Below are 18,774 nucleotides of genomic sequence, written 5' to 3'. Positions count from 1 at the left end.
CAAATCTTTGTGTGATATAATATATTTTATTTTACATTAACCACTTGAACCCTATAGCATCCCTATTCTGAGGAGAACTTTAGCCAAAAATAGCCGATCTACAAGCTCACATGTGAGCTTGTAGATCGGCTCTTTTTGGCAAAGACGTTTGGTGTAGAGGGAAACAAGAGCAGACCAAGTACAGAGCCAAAGGTCAAGTTTACTAAGCATTGAATGCTTAAGTTGGTAAATGTCTAAAATAAACATAACAAAACAAAACATGCATTTACAGACGACACTGATGATAGTCTATGAAGCTGAGTATGAAAAAGATTAGTCCCGCAACACAATTGTATACAATATGTAGTCGGGGTCCCTGCTTCATCTCTCTCAGCTAAGTGGTCCTTGGCCTGAAAAATGTTGAGGACCCCTGGTCTATGATGATGGTTCCATGTACACACACACACACACACACACACACACACACACACACACACACACACACACACACCACGTGTTCTTAGGCATATGATAATATATGCGCAGAGTAATAGTAGCTATCAGTTTATGTAATGATGATTATGGTAGGAGTAGGGTTGTTGTGTCGTTGACAAAAGTAGGTTTATATGTCCCATGTTATTAAAATGAATGTGAAATGTTAATGAAGGTGGTGTAGTGATTTAGACACCTGCCATCGAACTTGCTTGTAGCTAACTCAAGCTGGCTGAGGATCCACTTACCAGTGCAGCTGTCCACTTCAATGATACTTAACAGTATGTATACTCTGTGTGTGTGTGTGTGTGTGTGTGTGTGTGTGTGTGTGTGTGTGTGTGTGTGTGTGTGTGTGTGTGTGTGTGTGTGTGTGTGTGTGTGTGTGTGTGTGTGTGTGTGTGTGTGTGTGTCAGAGATGGGGACTCGAGTTAGGGACTCGGACTCGAGTCGCACTCGAGTAGCCAATAATGAGACTCTCGACTCGACTCTGACTCGCCCCTCAAAGACTTGAGACTTGACTCGACTCGAGCCTCAAAGACTTCAGACTTGACTCGACTCGAGCCTCAAAGACTCGTGGACAATCTTTATTTTATGTATTTTTTTGGACGTCCACTCCCCTGTCTCCTCCCTCTGTGAAGGCTGAGCTCAAGCGCTACATCCAGGACTCAGAGTCCTCTGAGGAAGCAGAAATGGACTGTCTGGATTTCTGGAATAGGCATGCAAAGGTCTTCCCCAGAATATATAGTGTAGCAATGAGAGTGCTTAGTGTCCCTGCTACCAGTGCACCAGTGGAGAGGGTATTTAGTCACGGAGGTATTATAATGCGCCCGCACAGAGCCAGGCTTAGTGCAACAAACCTGACAAGCTTGATCTTTTTGAAATGTAACCAGAATGTTGCATAAAACATTTCAAGGTCTTTCAAGACCACACTGAGAGAGCCTAGGACACCTTATTGGAGGCTTTATATTTTGTTTCACAGAGCATGGGTTAGTGCAAGCCAAGGACAGTGTCAAGCAGTCAAAGCTGACTGTTGTTTTATTTTTATGTACCCACTATGTTCCAAAAATTTATGTTTTGTGATTCAAAGAAGAGTAAGAGAAGGTCTGACCTTGTTGTGGGTGTTTTTACTGTCATTTTATTATTTTATTGGTAACCAGAATCAATGTTGCATAAAACATTTCAAGGTCTTTCAAGACCACACTGAGAGAGCCTAGGACACATTATTGGAGGCTTTACATTTGGTTTCACAGAGCATGGGTTAGTGCAAGGACAGTGTCAAGCAGTCAAAGTTGACTGTTGTTTTATTTTTATGCAGCTCCAGTGTGTTTGATAATAAGCAGCTCCAGTGTGTTTGATAATAAGCAGCTCCAGTGTGTTTGATCATAAGCAGCTCCAGTGTGTTTGATAATAAGCAGCTCCAGTGTATTTGATAATAAGCAGCTCCAGTGTGTTTGATCATAAGCAGCTCCAGTGTGTTTGATAATAAGCAGCTCCAGTGTGTTTGATAATAAGAAGCTCCAGTGTGTTTGATAATAAGCAGCTCCAGTGTGTTTGATAAGTACCCACTATGTTCCAAAAAAGAGTAAGTCTTAAGAGGTCTGACCTTATTGTGGGTGTTTTACTGTAATTGTATTATTTTATTGTTGTTAATATGATTTCTTGGCAAATCTGTCATCAGTTTGTTTTGCACACCAGCCATGCATGCACTGCACTGCAATTAGTTTACATTTCAGAAACAAAAAAATCTGAATGAAAAAAAGAAGGAAGGAAAAAGAAACAAAAGCTTTATTTGGAATAAAGATGTTTACTTTTAAACAAGGTTTAATTGTGTGTTATTTCATATTGCATTGCTATAGCATAGCCTGTTTAAAGTTATGATGTATCAAAATATCAATCAATGATGACATAGTACATACTGTATGTTTAAATTATTAAAAACGATAAATTAACAGTAAAGGTTTACGACAGTGACGTAAAACGTATTATTTTCTACGAGTAACCTTACCGTTACGTGGAGGATACGTTTTACGTTACTGCCGTAAATCAGTTTGCTCTTTGTTGATACCGGCACGATGTGTGTAAGCTGCTGACTTCTGTTAAAGTTATTATGTTCAGTTCGTATTATAAATCATCAGCTGCCAAGCAAGTGTGGCTGGGTTTGGACCATTCCACAAAGACGGATGATGATGAAAAAGTTAATGTTAATCTTTGCGATCGGGGACGGGGGACCCTGCTACTTGGACATAACTTTGTTGCTGCCAACTTGTGCCAAGGGAACTATATGGAGAGCTTCCTGGATTAGAATGGTGGAAATGGAACGTTAACAATAAGTTATAACAGCCAACGTGAGTACATACACATAGTGCCTTTCCTGAAACTTATTTGCTACTGTATGTGACTCTGTAGTCTGTACCGTCCGGTGTTTCAAATTGTAAGGAGACCAGATCAAGTTGAGACCGCGTCTACTGTCGTCCTAGTAACAGCAGATGTTGTCCCCGGTGAAAAAAACACGTAGCTGTCCTCGTCAATGCCGTTTTTTTTTCATATCACAATGTCAAAACATACCGATCTGATTCTTGTTTGGGTGAAGAAACGCCAGACAGACGAACACTCACGTTGCGTTGTGGACGGCTCTCCGTTGGTTTTGTTGTTGTTGTTGAGGAAAAGGAAGACAACCACTTCCTGTGTCAGTCTCTCTAACAATAGATTTACACGTTTTATAAATGCAACTATTTGCCATTGGAGTCGGAGTCAACATGTGTAAGGTACAATCACTATTCAGCCCATTCAAAGCGTGCAAATAAACGCATCAATGAATTAATAAATATATAAATAAATGTTCATTCCCTCCTGGGATTCGAACTCTTCCCAATGTCAGCATAAATACACCAGAGAGGCGCTTACTCCGGTGCGCCATTCTTTTCACAACAAATAGGTACCATAAACAAATCATAGAGTATACAACCAGCCATTAAAAAACAAAACAGACATGGTCACAGATTAACTTGAGACCTCAGTCACCACACTGATTTTATTTTACTGGTCTCCAACACGGCTGTTTACTACAGATTTGTTTCTAAAATATCTCACCATGATCATCTATTATTCATTATGTTATAGGCTACTTAGAAATAGTAAATATGACGCATGATATAGGTTAGATAAACTGTTTATAACATGACCAATTATAGAGAAAATATGGCCAAAAGTGTCTGAAACCCCACATTACAGTGACGTGATTATTGACCAGTCAATTTTAAATGTCCTACAAATTATTGAAGCTAATGTTTATGTAATCTAATCACCTGGAAATAGTATGTTTAAGATACAGTTGCAGTCGCTGCACAGAAAATGGCATTTCAAGGCATGTCCATTTAGAGCTCTGGTCTCCGTTAGGAGCGGTGCTCCTCCCATTGACTGCAAATTCCACTACCGTGCGAGGTCTCCAACTGTAGTAAAACTAAAGAAAACGATTTTGCTACTCATCGAAACAAAGGCTGTTTTGTGTTGCTGAAAAACTATTCTCCACGGTGGGTTACATCTCAGCACACCACCTTCTCCGTATAATACACTTTTTGTGCAGAAAATAAAATATGTATTGCAGGTGAGTATTAAATTACTCACCTGCGCCCTCTACAGATCTGGTCAATATAAATAACCATTGATCATTAGGCCTACCATTGATCATAAACGAACAGTTTATCTAACCTATCATGCGTCATATTTACTATTTCTAAGTAGCCTATAACATAATGAATAATAGATGATCATGGTGAGATATTTGAGAAACAAATCTGTACTAAACAGCCGTGTGTTAGAGACCAGTAAAATAAAATCAGTGTGGTGACTTGAGGTCTCAAGTTGATCTGGCGACCATGTCTGTTTTGTTTTTTTAATGGCTGGTTGTATACTCTATGAGTTGTTAACGGTACGCAATTGTTGTGAGAAGAATGGCTCACTGGTGTAAGCACCTGTCTGGTGAATTTATGCTGACATTGGGAGTGGTTCGAATCCCCGAGGGGATAAACAATTATTTATTTATTTATGTATTCATTGATGCGTTTATTTCCACGCTTTAAATGGGCTGAATAGATATTGTACCTTACACACAATGACTCCAATGGCGAATAGTAGCATTTATAAAACGTTTAAATCTATTGTTAGAGAGACTGACACAGGAAAGAGTCTTCCTGTTTCTCAACAACAACAAAACCAACGGAGAGCCAGCGCCCAACGCAACGTGAGTGTTCGTCTGTCTGACGTTTCTTCATCCAAACAAGAATCAGATCGGTATGTTTTGACATTGTGATATGAAAACAAAAAACAACAGGCATTGACGAGGACAGCTACGTGTTCTTTCACCGTGGACAACATCTGCTGTTACTAGGACAACAGTAGACGCGGTCTCAACTTGATCTGGTCTCGTCTTAATCTTTGTCACCGGCCCGGCCGGGGGTCGTTCGGGGATGTCCATGCCTCCATGCCATGGTTGTAGTGCGCTCTCGTTACGCGGCTGACGAGAGGGCACAGCAGCCAGTGCGCAATAGATGTATTGTATACCCAAACACATTGACAAGTCAATCTTCCTTAATTAAACATATGTAGACTACTAACTAGCAGCAGTTGCCTTGGTCAGGCTGTGTGTGAGCCTGTGCTTACTGCAGTTGAGCTGTGCTATAAGACGCAAAGGAGCCTAAATGAATGTATCCTACTATTTTGATAAACATTCATTCTGTGCATTTCTCATTTCGGGTTGGGTTTGTGGACCATAATAACTGTATTTCAGCCTTAGGCTACATCATATAAATACACAATTAAATAAATTAAGAATAGAATCCCCCCCCCCCCCCCCCAATTTTTTTTTTTTTTTTTTTTTTTTTTAAGTTTTGAGACTCGAAAAGACTTGAGCCTTGACTTGGACGCGACCCTCAAAGACTCGAGGACTCGACCCTCAAAGACTTGAGACTTGACTCGACTCGAGCCTCAAAGACTTGAGACTTGACTCGACTCGAGCCTCAAAGACTTAAGACTTGACTCGGACTCGACTCGACTCAACCCTCAAAGACTTGAGACTTGACTCGACTCGAGCCTCAAAGACTTGAGACTTGACTCGACTCGAGCCTCAAAGACTTGAGACTTGACTCGGACTCGAGCTCAGAGACTCGTGGACATCTCTGGTGTGTGTGTGTGTGTGTGTGTGTGTGTCTCTCTAGATTTATTTTAGGACTTATTTAATGCAATGGCCTATGTGTACATGTACATATAAATCTAGCTTGTAATAATAGGCTATATTATACCTAACCTTTTAACTCAAATTGGAACTTGGAATGTTTTAAGAGTTCCCACACATCATCCTTTTGAGTTTGAGAGAAATAGTTCTTTTAAACCATTGTGAGCTTGAAACATGGACATCGTCTACTACACACTAATAAAAATACAATGCGATCATTATTATTATGTTCAAATTCAAAATAAAATAGACATTAATACTGTGGTAAACAAGAAAGGACTATTTCCTCCAGTGGAGGGTCTTAAAGGAGAATTTTGGACTAAAGTTTTATTACCTTTTCTATGATGTTATGATATCTTAGGATGAATGGTACAGTAGAAGATTTTCATAACTCCACCCCTGGTCCGCTACAGCTTAAAATGTGCGCGGATAGGCCTTAGGTTAGATCACATATTTTAATAGCTTTTTTTTTTTTTGTGTGAGAGATCTGACGTTCATAGTGACAGAACACTGTCCAAAAAAATAAATAAATAAATAAAAAAACAGAGATTGAAATCTCGAGATTTCAATCTCATCTAGCGAGACTTAGGTTTTTTTTTTTTGGTTGCATAGTGTTCTTCACTATGAACATCAGATCAAAAAAAAAAAAAAAAAAAAAAAAGCTATTAAAATATGTGATCTAACCTAAGATATCATAACATCATAGAAAAGGTAATAAAACTTTAGTCCAAAATTCTCCTTTAACAGTGGTCCCCAGCAAATGTAGTTAATATAGAATCTCAATCATTTTAATCACTTTATCCATTGGCTATTCAAAAATAGCAGATCTACAAGCTTGTACATCTGCTATTTTTGAACATTTTAGATTAAATCTTGAAAGTGTTTGGAAGATTTTGAATAATTTGGATTTTTCTTTTTTTTACAGAAATCTTTTCTGGGGGTCCCTGGCACAAAACCTTTTCAGATGGGGGTCCGAGGCCAAATACATGTACATTTTTGGGGTCCTTGCCTGGCTTGAAAAAGTGTGAGAACCTTGCCATAGGGACAGTAGGCCTTCTAGTAGTACAGTAGGCTACTATACTGTCTGATAGGACCAGTGATGGAAAGTAACTAAGTACATGTACTCAAGTACTGTACTTTACTGGAGTATTTCCAATTTTCAATACTTTTACTTCTACTCCACTACATCTCAGAGGCAAATATTGTACTTTTTACTCCACTACAATTATTTGAAAACTTTTTAAAAAAGTTTCAGATTTTTTTTTGTTTTCTTTAAGTTATATTTCCATTTATCTTAATCATGAAGTCAGTGATGTTGGTTTTTTATTTGATTCTATACTTAATATTTTCGCTAAAAGCCACCCGTCCTCCCACTGAACAGGTCTGGTCCAGACTAGCCCTGATCCAGAGCGTTAGTGAGTTCTCTCTAACGCCCTGGAAGACCCTGGGCTCTGCGCTTGTACAAGGAATTCCACTGCCCTGAGAGGGCTCCAACAGTAGTGAAAATAAACAAAACCATTTCACTACTCACCGAAACAAAGGCTGTTTTGTGTTGTTGAAAGTCTATTCTCGGAGGTGGGAAGCCTCTCAGCACCCCACACACTCTGTAAAATACACTTTTTGGGCAGAAAATAAAATATGTCAGCGAGACGGAAATTATTTGTATTTACTTCACAGTGCCCTCTACAGATCTGGAGGATCTGAACTTACCATTAACCAAATCTGTAGGGCACTGTGGAGTAAATACAAATATATTATATTTATATTATATGTACAGTATTATAATGTCTTGATTTTATGACAATTATTTATTTATGATATTTTTGCCGCGGGCCTATGCCGCTCAAAACTCGGTTTGGAGAAGCTCTGACGTGCGTGTGCGCGCGACAGTGCTTGTGCCGGTGGGGTGGGGAACTGCACAATGCGTAGGTTGTCTACAGTTAGCCTTGTCACACGTTCCAAACCCCATAGGCAGTGGCTCCCAAACTTTTTATCTCGAGCACCAAAAGAGACATATTTATGTCCCAAGGATTTAGCATATCTAATGTCACAGACCCAGGTGAGCAAATGAACACACAAAAAAACACATTAGTCCAACTTTAGTCGGAAGTAAACATTTAAAAGTTGCTTGCAGGCCAACTCACGAGCAAACTACGTATTTTACGGTGGTGGAAAAAGTACTCAAATGTTTTACCTAAAAAAAAAAAAGTAAAGTAAAAGTATCAATACTGCAATGTAAAAATACTCGGTTAAAAGTACAAGTCTGTAATTCAAAATGTACTTGAGTAAAAGTACAATATTGTGGTATAATATATTAATATTGGTATCAAAATGTATTTACAAGTGCACCCCCTGTACATGAATGACGCTAGTATGTCACAGGGACTTGCTCCCAATCCAACCCTTGATGCAGAGTGCCAGGCACGGGGGCATTGGGTAGAGAAGGAGGCATTGGTTAGAGTCTTTGGTATGACCCGGCCGGGGATCGAACCCCGACCTCCCAGTCCTCAGGGTGGACACTCACTTTTGACAGCCCGCACCCCACCCCGCCCCCGTCAATAATCAGATCTGTAGACCGACCCGGCCGTCACCCGTGTGACTATATAAAAAATACAAACCAGACCCGCCCTGCCCCGTCAAATAATGGACCCGTTGTCCGCCCGGTTACCCGTGATTACATGCAGTAAATAGCCTTCAGTCACTCAATTTAAAATAGCTCCATAAAGAACCTCTCACTCCGCTATACAGCTCCGAGATGAGGTTCTATGTGGTTACCTTCCAGAATCGGGTGAACGTCCGCCAAGGCTCCGCTGTTTACCCTTTTGTATATGTTGTATCCCAAAACTAATGGTAGATTCCAAGCCGCACGGATGTTTAAAGTTTGGAACGGAGCATAATATTTTAGGTCCGAAGCGAAACTACCCGTTTAAATCGCTTATTTAGTCAGCCTGTGGCCATGTTTCCCATTGTAGCCAAACCGGGAGCAGTACTGGCAGCGGACGTAGGGGGGTTTTCCGGGTTGAATGGGAAACATGGCCACATCTCGGAGCTGTATAGCGGAGTGAGAGGTTCTTTATGGAGCTAAATTTAAAAGTGTGTCAAAATGCTTTCAACACAAGATAGCAGCCTTCAACAATAGCGGTACATTCAGTGGTCAGATTCATTGCATCTGCACGTCAATTGAAGAACGGAGGAGCGAGCTTTCCATATACGCGCGAGAACGCGCATACACGCAATACGCACGTGTCATTGTTTACATTGTCAGATGATTTTAATTTGAAGGTTGAACAGGATGTTCAATGTGTTTTTTGTGAGTTAAGACCATAGAGGTATAATATAACTAGAGGGCGGATTGCCCCGCCTCCAGCTATCATTTCAATGAATGTGCTCAGTGGCGTTTTGAAGCACCCGGAAAGCTGCCGGAAGTAGAATTATTGGTTTGATTTTGTACCCCCATAGAGTTATGAGCATGCGCACTAGTGTCCTTTTTGCGTTCTACGGCAGCCCGTGTGTCAAGGATTGAACGCGAGATATTTATTAAATACACTCGAGATGCCTATGTATATGTAAATGCATATGTGTTTATGTATAATATGTTTACATATTTATATCTATATATACAAATATCTCTCAGTATGTTTTGCTCGCGCATGTATTTCTCCCCGCCTGCAGTTCCAGCTTTGGCCACTGGGGTGGCAGCTTCAATGTTTCTCAGCAACTCTGGGGGCTTGGTTAAGACAGCTGACCGGCGTGCTGTGTTAAGTTACACAAGTGACGTTGTTTAGTCGGAAACAATTTCACAATAAAATGTTACCCACCCGCGTTTGGTTCAGTACCGCCCGTCCCCTTCCCCGTCACCTTATAAAAGTATATTTTTCACCCGTTGTCACCCGTTAAACGCGGGTGCCCATCGGGTATCCATGGGTACCCGGCCCGTTGCAGGACTCTGCCACAAGGCCACTGGGCTGATTTGGCTCAATAATAAAATGTAATTGAACTTCTCTCTCTCTGCCTATACCTGTCATCAGAGGAAGACTTTGAGAAACTGCCCGCCACCACAGTGCCAGAGATGCAGCGCACCAACCTGGCCCCCGTCATCCTGCAGCTCAAGGCCCTGGGCATCGACAATTCAGCTTCCTCTCTGTGAGTATAACTGACTCTGGGTTTTACACAGGGGAGAGAGAGGGAGAGGTGGCTGTGATTTGATCTCTGCTTTTTTAATTAACTTAGACTGGCTCCCCCCCCGAGAGGACTGCTGGAATTAAATCTGTGAAATTGACACAGTCTGTTAGCTATACCTGTATAGTGGTGCTCCTGAAATCACTGAGAAAATGTTTCCTTAATAACCACTTAAAGGGATAGTTCACCCCCAAAATGACTTTTCCTATCGATTAGTCACCCCATGGAGAATTCATGGATATTATTTAGTTTTTGTCGCATTCCTAAGCCAATAATTTGATGACCAGCGGACCAGTAGGAGACACAAAGAGTCTCCTTTGTGTCTCCTACCGGAACCGCTGCCCTACCGGTCCGCTGGTCATCAAATTATTGGCTTAGAAATGCAACAAAACCAAAAAAATAATGGGGTGACTAATCGATAGATTATTTTTTTTGGGTGAACTAATCCCTTTAAACCCTATATGTTCACTGAAAATAGCCGATATACAAACTCACAATGCGTCACATCGGCAGAAAACTCACCTTTGGACCACAAGGTTCTAGGTGCAATCTTTGGCACTGCTAACTCATACGCATATGAGTGGCAGGGCTTGGCTCCCCCTCCGTCAACTGCGGCTCCAGTATTTCCTTCCGTGCAATCAACATTCACCGTCAGGCCGACGTGTACGTTGCCTGTAGTACCATTGGCGCCCGTTGGCAGTATAAGGGGAAAAAAGTCCTCGGGCCCTCTTTCTACAAAAAAAGACCCACGTTGGTGGAAGTACTTGAGTAAATGTACTTAATTACTTCGACCAATACCCGACCCGTCGATCCACGGTCCGTGACAAAATGAACCCAGCCATTCCCTAAACACACACACACTACAAATAATATAGAGCACAGTGCAGTAGGGGTCGAAACTCACGTTTTGTAGACGACCATTGTTTTTGTCTAGTTTGTGGACTAGTTTGTGTCTTTTATTGCGTTGTTTTGGCTAGATGCTACAATGCTAGCTTCATGTTAGCGCTGTTATTAACCCATTAAGACCTGGAACGCATCTGTGTCACTTTAGATTTCTTAGGCTATTCAAAAATAGCAGATATACAAGCTCGTAGCGCGGCACCGAGTGCCGCGCTACGAGCTTGTAGATCTGCTATTTTTGAAAAATCGAGGAAAAAAAAAACTGTTTTTCTTTTCAAAAGATTGTTAGGATTTAGAAGATATTTCTAGAATCTTCTCAGGTCTTAATGGGTTAAGTTGTGTGGTAACTACTGGGAGCTGATGGTAGGTGTGGTGCTCCACCTCAGCGGTCCATCTCCCAGGCCACTGAGAAGGGGATGGACTCCCTTGTTCTCGCCCGAAAATAAGCCACTCTGACCTACTTTATTATTTTGACAGAATGTTATCACAGAATGTTCAGAACAGGGGCACTAATAATAATAATAATAGTCTTTATTGGCCCCTCAGGGATATTCATCCTCACAGTCTGTTCCAACAGAAAAACACACAACCATATACTGTAGCACAGAACAACATAGCACACAACAGTCCCCCGTATACACAAAAAATATCCTTGTTTAGTGCAGCTAATGGCTGAGGGGACAAAACTCCTACTAAAACAAACTTTTTTTTACCATTTCAAGGTTCTGTCCAGATGACACTAGGGGTTATATCATATGGTTCAAATAAAGTGGTTTTAGAGGCATGTGGCATTATGTTTTTTTTAAATGTTAAACTTTGTAATTAAATTGCTGGACTTGACATAACCTCCTGTGTTGTCATTGAACAGCCTCCCCCTGCCCAGACCATGGTCCAGGCTCTGGAGCTGCTCTACGCTCTAGGAGGTAAGAAATGACTCCTTAACCCTTTCAGACCGGGAGAAGCATCTGTGGCAGAGATACAAGCAGATATACAGCAGATATACAAGCTCTTGTAGATCTGCTATTTTTGAGAAATCATGAAAAAAATTTGCAAATCTTTTAATATATCTTTTTTTAAAGCAAACATTTTAACTCAAAATCTAACTCAAATCTTTGCTTTTGGGGGTCCCTGGAACAAAATATTTTGAGATGGGGGTCCGTGGCAAAATGCATATCCATTTTGGGGTCCTTGACATGAAAAAGATTGAGAAACACTGACACAGTAACAAAAAACAGTTAGGATTTAGAAGACATTTTGTAGAATCGGAACCTCAGGCCTTAATGGGTTAAAGCAAACCTTACACGTCGGTAGAGGTTTAGGCTGTTGTTATCTGGCCATGGTGTAATTCCAAATATAATATCTTCAATTATAGTTGCTTTGTTGATTAGAGATTTACAATCGAAAACGGTCTTCTCATTGACTTACATTGTATGCTCTAGGGTTTTTTGATTTGTTGAATCTGATTGAATTTTTGCTTTAATCCATGTGTGTGTGTGTGTGTGTGTGTGTGTGTACTGGCAGGCCTGGACCAGTATGGCCGGCTGACTGACCCCATGGGCGTGCGGATGGCAGAGTTCCCTCTCAGCCCCATGTTTGCCAAGATGCTCCTGGAGTCTGGGACCTTCGGCTGCTCCAAAGAGATCGTCACCATCGCCGCCATGATGCAGATTCAGAACATCTTCGTCGTGCCGCCCAATCAGAAGAAAGCTGCTGTGAGTTGAAACTGGGGTTTTTCTAAAGCAATACGTTGTACCATCACCGTTTCTCATCATCGGGTCTGGGGGAGAGTGTACAAATGGAGTTAAATAAACACTCAGGATTTTACAATGTACCACACATTGGGCCACACATTGAAACTTGAAACACATAGTGCTGAATTATGTTAAAACTGCATGAATTTGGTAGACATTAAGCACTAAGCTTGTTTAAAATGAGTTCCCACGCACACAAATCATGATGACAGACAGATAGTGTACTCTGTACGAGGTTACAATGAAAAGATTTATTACATAAAACAATCCACGTCAATAACTTTTAAATGAGCCTATAAATGTATACAGTATCTTATCTTAACTGATATGCACCACTCCATAGGTCACTGATAAAACACATTGCATTATGTTATAAATATGGACTCAAGGCTGTTTCACTGTTACATTATAAACATAAAACATTTGAGTAAGGATGGAGGAGTACAGGTATAGTACTCAAATGGTAAATATTAATTACTATTAATTGGAGTCGACTTAAATTAATTTGTTTCAAAACAATTAACACATGGATCTACAAACTAACAACACGTTCCACCGTGATACGTTATTAGCTTGTAGATCTGTTCCTTTTTGTCACGTGACACCTTTGCTTGACTCTGTCTTGGGGCATTGATAGCACACTGGTGTAAGAGCCTCATTATTGCACTGTATGATTGCTATAAATGGGATTGCTGGAAATGGGATAAAATCCTTTGGTCCCAGAGATAACGCATTGTATTAAGTGGGGGTCCTTGGCCTAAAAATGCATATCATTCAAACTGGGGGGTCCTTGAAATGAAAAGAAAAAGGTTGAGAATCACTGCTGTGTACATCGTCACAGAGAAGTACTTTATAAAACATAAATCACATCTGTCTGACGTTTGCCTCTGCAGGCTAGAGAACACAGGAAGTTTGCTGTGGCTGAGGGAGATCATCTCACCATGCTGAACGTGTATGAAGCATTCATCAAGGTATGTGGACTAATGCCTTAATACTTGGTTGGTTGTGCAATAACTGCACACAGGTACAGTAAGTTTAAGGCTGGACTCAGACATTCTCTTCAGACATCCATCCATCCATCCATCTTCAACTGCTTATCCGGAATCGGGTCACGGGGGTAACAGTTCCAGCAGAGAGCTTCCCTTTCCAGAGCAGCATTAGCCACTTCCCTCCTGGGGGATCCTGAGGCGTTCCAAGGCCAGGGTGGAGATATAATCCCCCCAGGTTTGGTGCTGTCATGTGAAGTCACATGATGAAACTTGAATCAATTATTAGCTAGTGGGACAGAGGTCAGAATCTCCATGTATGAGATCACTTCTTGTGTTTCAGCATATACTTGTAGATGCCTATATTTAACTTCTCTTTAAAGTCTCTTCTATGGTTTCCGGTACGGAAACCTTTGTTAGAGGGCCAGTTGTTTACCACTAATGTCACCATGTCCGCCAACACTACATCACTGCCATAATCTCAAACCCTTAAAAGCTCCTGTTTTTTGTCTGTTGACTTCCAAACTCTCTTTAAGACGTTTCACATGACTGTGTCTCTCCTGTCTTCCTGTGTCATGTCTTGATATCCTCTGAAAAGCTCTCTTCCTGACACTACTTTAAAAATGTCATTGAACAAGACACTGAACCCCTAACTGCTCACGCTGAGAGGACATGCAGCAGCAGGTGACTTGCATTGCTGCCTCCGCCCTCAGTGGGTGAAAAGGTGATTATAACTGAACTTTGCAACAACTTTATGGTGTTGTCAAGGCTCTGCCCCTTGCCAGTCTCACCTGACATAAAACAGGAAACAGAGAGGTTGTTAACCTTACTCCTCACACTGCAGTACTATCATCCTCACACACACGGAGAGACTGACGATAAGAATCACCTTCAGATCAAATACAACTTCCAGTGAGGAGGTCTTTCTACAGCTACAGGAGGGAATACTGACCCAGACCACTGAATCCTGCTGCTGACTCAGGTTAGGCTGAATGGACTTTAACAAGAACCACGATACACAGTGAAAGTAAACTTCAGGCAACATTCTAGAGGAGGGAGAGTTACTACGACTGACTGAATTCCTGTATTGAGCAGAGACTGTTTGTAGCTTCACTCAAAGACAAAATGGCTTCCACGTCGTCTCTTCCAGAAGAGGATTACTCCTGTCCTGTGTGTCATGACATCTTTAAAGATCCTGTTCTCCTGTCCTGTAGCCACAGCTTCTGTAAAGCCTGTCTGCAGGAATGGTGGAGAGAGAATGTAATAAAGCAATGTCCAGTTTGTAAAGAGAGACATTCAGTGGATCCACCCAGAAACCTGGCTCTGAAGAACGTGTGTGAGGCCTTCATACAGGAGAGACATAAGAGAGCTTCAACAGGGTCTGAGGTTCTCTGCAGTCTGCATGCTGAGAAACTCAAACTGTTCTGTCTGGAATGTCAACAGCCAGTCTGTGTTGTGTGTCGAGATTCTAAAAAACACACCGACCACAGATTCAGACCCATCGATGAAGCTGCACTGGATCACAAGGAGGAAGTCCAGAAATCACTGAAGCCTTTACAGGAGAAACTGGTGGTCTTTAATAAAGTTAAAACGAACTATGATCAAACAGCAGAACACATTAAGGTCCAGACTCAGAACACAGAGAGGCAGATGAAGAAACAGTTTAAGAAGATGCATCAGTTTCTACAAGAGGAAGAGGAGGCCAGCATCACTGCACTGAGGGAGGAAGAGTCGAAGAAGAGTCAGATGATGAAGGAGAAGACTGAGGGTCTGAACAGAGACATATCAACTATTTCAAACACAATCAGAGCCATAGAGGAGGAGCTGAGAGCTGAACACGTCTCATTCCTGCAGAACTACAAGACCACAATGCAAAGAGTCCAGTTCACACTGCAGGACCCACAGCCGGTCTCAGGAGCACTGATAGACGTGACCAAACACCTGAGCAACCTGACCTTCAGAGTCTGGGACAAGATGAAGGACATTGTCTCCTACACTCCTGTCATTATGGATCCCAACACTGCCCATCCAGGCCTCATCCTGTCTGATGATCTGACCAGTGTGAGACTTGGAGGGAAACAGCAGCTTCCTGACAACCCAGAGAGGTTTAACCTCTATCCCTTAGTCCTGGGTTCTGAGGGCTTTAACTCAGGGACTCACAGCTGGGATGTTGAGGTTGGAGACAATACACACTGGGAAGTAGGTGTGTTAGCAGAGTCCTTTCAGAGGAAGGGAGACAGAGCGGGTCAATTCTGGAGAGTAAGGTTAGATAAAGGTAAATACACAGCACGCTCCTCAACAGGGTCACTCACTGATCTCTCAGTGAAGCAGAAACCCCAGAGGATCAGAGTCCAGCTGGACTGGAACAGAGGAAAGCTGTCCTTCTCTGATCCTGATACTAACACACACCTACACACCTTCACACACACTTTCACTGACACACTCTTTCCATGCATTTGCACTGATCATGGTGGTTCTCTGAAGATGTTACCAGGGAAGGTCAGTGTAACTCTGGATAGTTAGACATGATGATGATGGATGGTAAGAAGTACTTTAAAGTGGAACAAGTAAAGGAACATTACCAGTAGTATAGTGTCTATTTCGTCGCTGTCGGGCAGAAACCTCTTATCTCCATATTAAACACATTTTCATCGTAAATGAACGCCTTACTTGTACTTGATCATTCTACAGCGTCACACAAAAGCATCACAAAATTATGCTTATTTAAATCCTGAAAAGTAACAGTTTTGGAACATACTGTATGAGGTTTCCACCCGACAGAGACCATATGATGTGTTGTGTCTATGGATGACAATCAAGTGTCTAAAGTAACACTAGTCTCTGACATGTTCATATGATGGGATGATTATGTTGTTATGAATAATATCTACAGTTTTTAGTTAATAACCATAACCAATAATTATAAATCCTATTATCACCGGTCTATTATCAATAATAATAGTAATGCTAAAAATGATGGTAATGATTGTTTGTTACTGATGGTTATTATTATAATATTTTAGGTTCAGATTTACATTTTCAAAATTATAAATATAACTGCAAAGCGGCAATTTGTCCTTTGACAGTTTCTGACAACTGTATTAAAGATAATTAACAGATTTTATGACAATCAGACATTTCAATCATTTACTTTTATGCCTGATGAAGGTCCAAGCGGCCGAAACGTTGCAGCCTAAATAAAAACCTCTTTATAAATGAAGACGGTGTGCGGGACTCCCTCTCTCTTCAATATTCAGCATTCATACTCCGACGCACTTGTTTGTTTGTAGGTGTGCAAAAGGACATATCCTAAAAATCATTTATGGTAAAATCTGTGCCAGGTCATGGCCTTCTTCAGCAATGCCATCCTCCCTACTGTTCAATTTAAGGGGACATTTTTTTTTTTTTTTTCAACGGCTTCATTAAACATATCCATCTAGTTTGTTGATGTTTGGACAAACTGTCATTCATTTATGGCCACATTGGCACCAGACCCATGAATGTGTTTCAAACTGGTGGCTACACCTATTTGGAGAAAAAATACATTTTACACACCTGGTTCAACAGTGAAACATATAATAATTTAATGTATATTCTGATTTGTGTTTCATCTGTAGTTTTACTGTATAATGTATCAGACTAATGTACCAATTCTGTATTTTCTTTTTTTCATTATTGTCATGTAATTATACCCAGAACAATAACACAAACATGTGGTTAAAAACTGATCCTACTTATGAAAATGACTGATTTACATACTGATATCCTGTCCTGCTGTAGAAAATAATGTAAAGAATCAATAAATAACTGGAGTGAAATGTATGAATACACTTAAAGGGATAGATAAGGAGAAGGATGGAAATGAACAGGAAAACAAGACACTCAACTAAAATGACAGAGCCATCCTGTAGAGATGATTTAACTGTACTATGGTCTACATGCTCACTGAAATGGCCTGTTCACTGTTTATTGTATAGTCACTCAATGAGATGGGAGACGCAGTGTTTCTGATGTGTAATGGGACCGCATTCATAATTAAAGTCTGACTATCGAAAACTGATCTTAAGTCATGGTTGTTTTATAGTGAAGTACAATAGTGGATGTTCATGATTCATGACTGCATGTGTGATTCCAGTCTAGTCTTACTGCAGGATGTGTTGGTATGAAATATTTGAGTAACACTGGTGAGTAATTATTATTTAGTATTTAAAAAGATAGTTTCATAAATGGTGAATTATAACATTTTCAACATTTAGTGTTTTCTTTTTGCAGTGTCATGATAATGAGTGCACAAAGCAAGATTAGCATGTATTTTATTATAAACTACTATACTATATTCTAATCTATTTCTACAAAGCGTCCTCATAAATTATAGAATCGCTGAACGAGTTTGGATGAATGTCAAATAGTTTTATTGAACCATTTTGATATCCTGTCACTCTAATTCTGAGATATGAATGAGTTCTAATGAAAGATCTGTAAAGATAAACAATAAAAGTTTAAATAAACTGCCACACATTTTGTGTGATTTCAGATCAGCTGCATAAAATAACATCTATATGTTATGACATCATACAGTATGACATTTTATATGTTAGCAGAGGTCAATATTTAAAATGTTACAGATGTTTTATGAAACCACCAAGGTGTTAGGTAAAATACACAATAAGTGAGTTTTGTCTAAGCCTCTGAATATCAATACATTTATCTTTAACCACATTAACCACTTGAACCCCAGCATGCCTATTCTGGGGGGAACTTTCTGCGTTTTTGGCGAATAATGTTTGGCTTTTTTAGCTTTTTGAAACAAATAGCAGCAATGTTTTGCAGTCACTTTTGGGATAATTGGCAGCATTTTTCCTAAAACTATTTAAATAGTATAGTATACAAAAAAGCCTAAGTGTGTTTAAAGGTAGCTGCTCCGTTTATATGTGCAGTAATTAGGATAAGGATAATTCCTTTAACAGGTCCGTTCATGAAAGTCCTTGCGGTCTTGTTTCCAATGAGGGCCTGTGAGCAATTAGGGGTTAAGAGTCTTGCTCAGGGACAAATTTCATTTCATCGACACATTTGCTGGCCTGGCCTGGAATCGTACCTGGGGCAACCAGGGCCTCTGGCTCCCTAGGCGGGCTCACTAACCACTCAGCCCCTAGTTCTATGTCAGAGGTCCACTCGGTACAGATAGTGCAGGAAACACAGTGGTTAGTAGTCGTTGTAGTGGTTGTATTCCATTGGCTAACCTTGCACCCATGTCTCT

At 40.7% G+C, this 18,774-nt stretch overlaps 1 protein-coding gene across 1 annotated transcript; it reads left to right on the top strand.

Annotated features, from left to right (window-relative positions):
• Positions 1-14,642: 14,642 nt before the first annotated feature.
• On the top strand, positions 14,643-16,040 carry LOC308096631 (E3 ubiquitin-protein ligase TRIM39-like; the record flags this gene model as incomplete). The annotated part of the gene is made up of 1 exon (XM_080444043.1): positions 14,643-16,040. One exon carries the CDS (start codon positions 14,643-14,645, stop codon positions 16,038-16,040), a length of 1,398 nt encoding a protein of 465 aa, XP_080300169.1.
• Positions 16,041-18,774: the final 2,734 nt, after the last annotated feature.

This window comes from Gymnoscopelus braueri (genome assembly GCF_963280865.1).
Source record: "Gymnoscopelus braueri genome assembly, chromosome: 12".
NCBI classification, from domain to species: domain Eukaryota; kingdom Metazoa; phylum Chordata; class Actinopteri; order Myctophiformes; family Myctophidae; genus Gymnoscopelus; species Gymnoscopelus braueri.
This window is presented reverse-complemented; position numbering and strand designations above follow the sequence as displayed.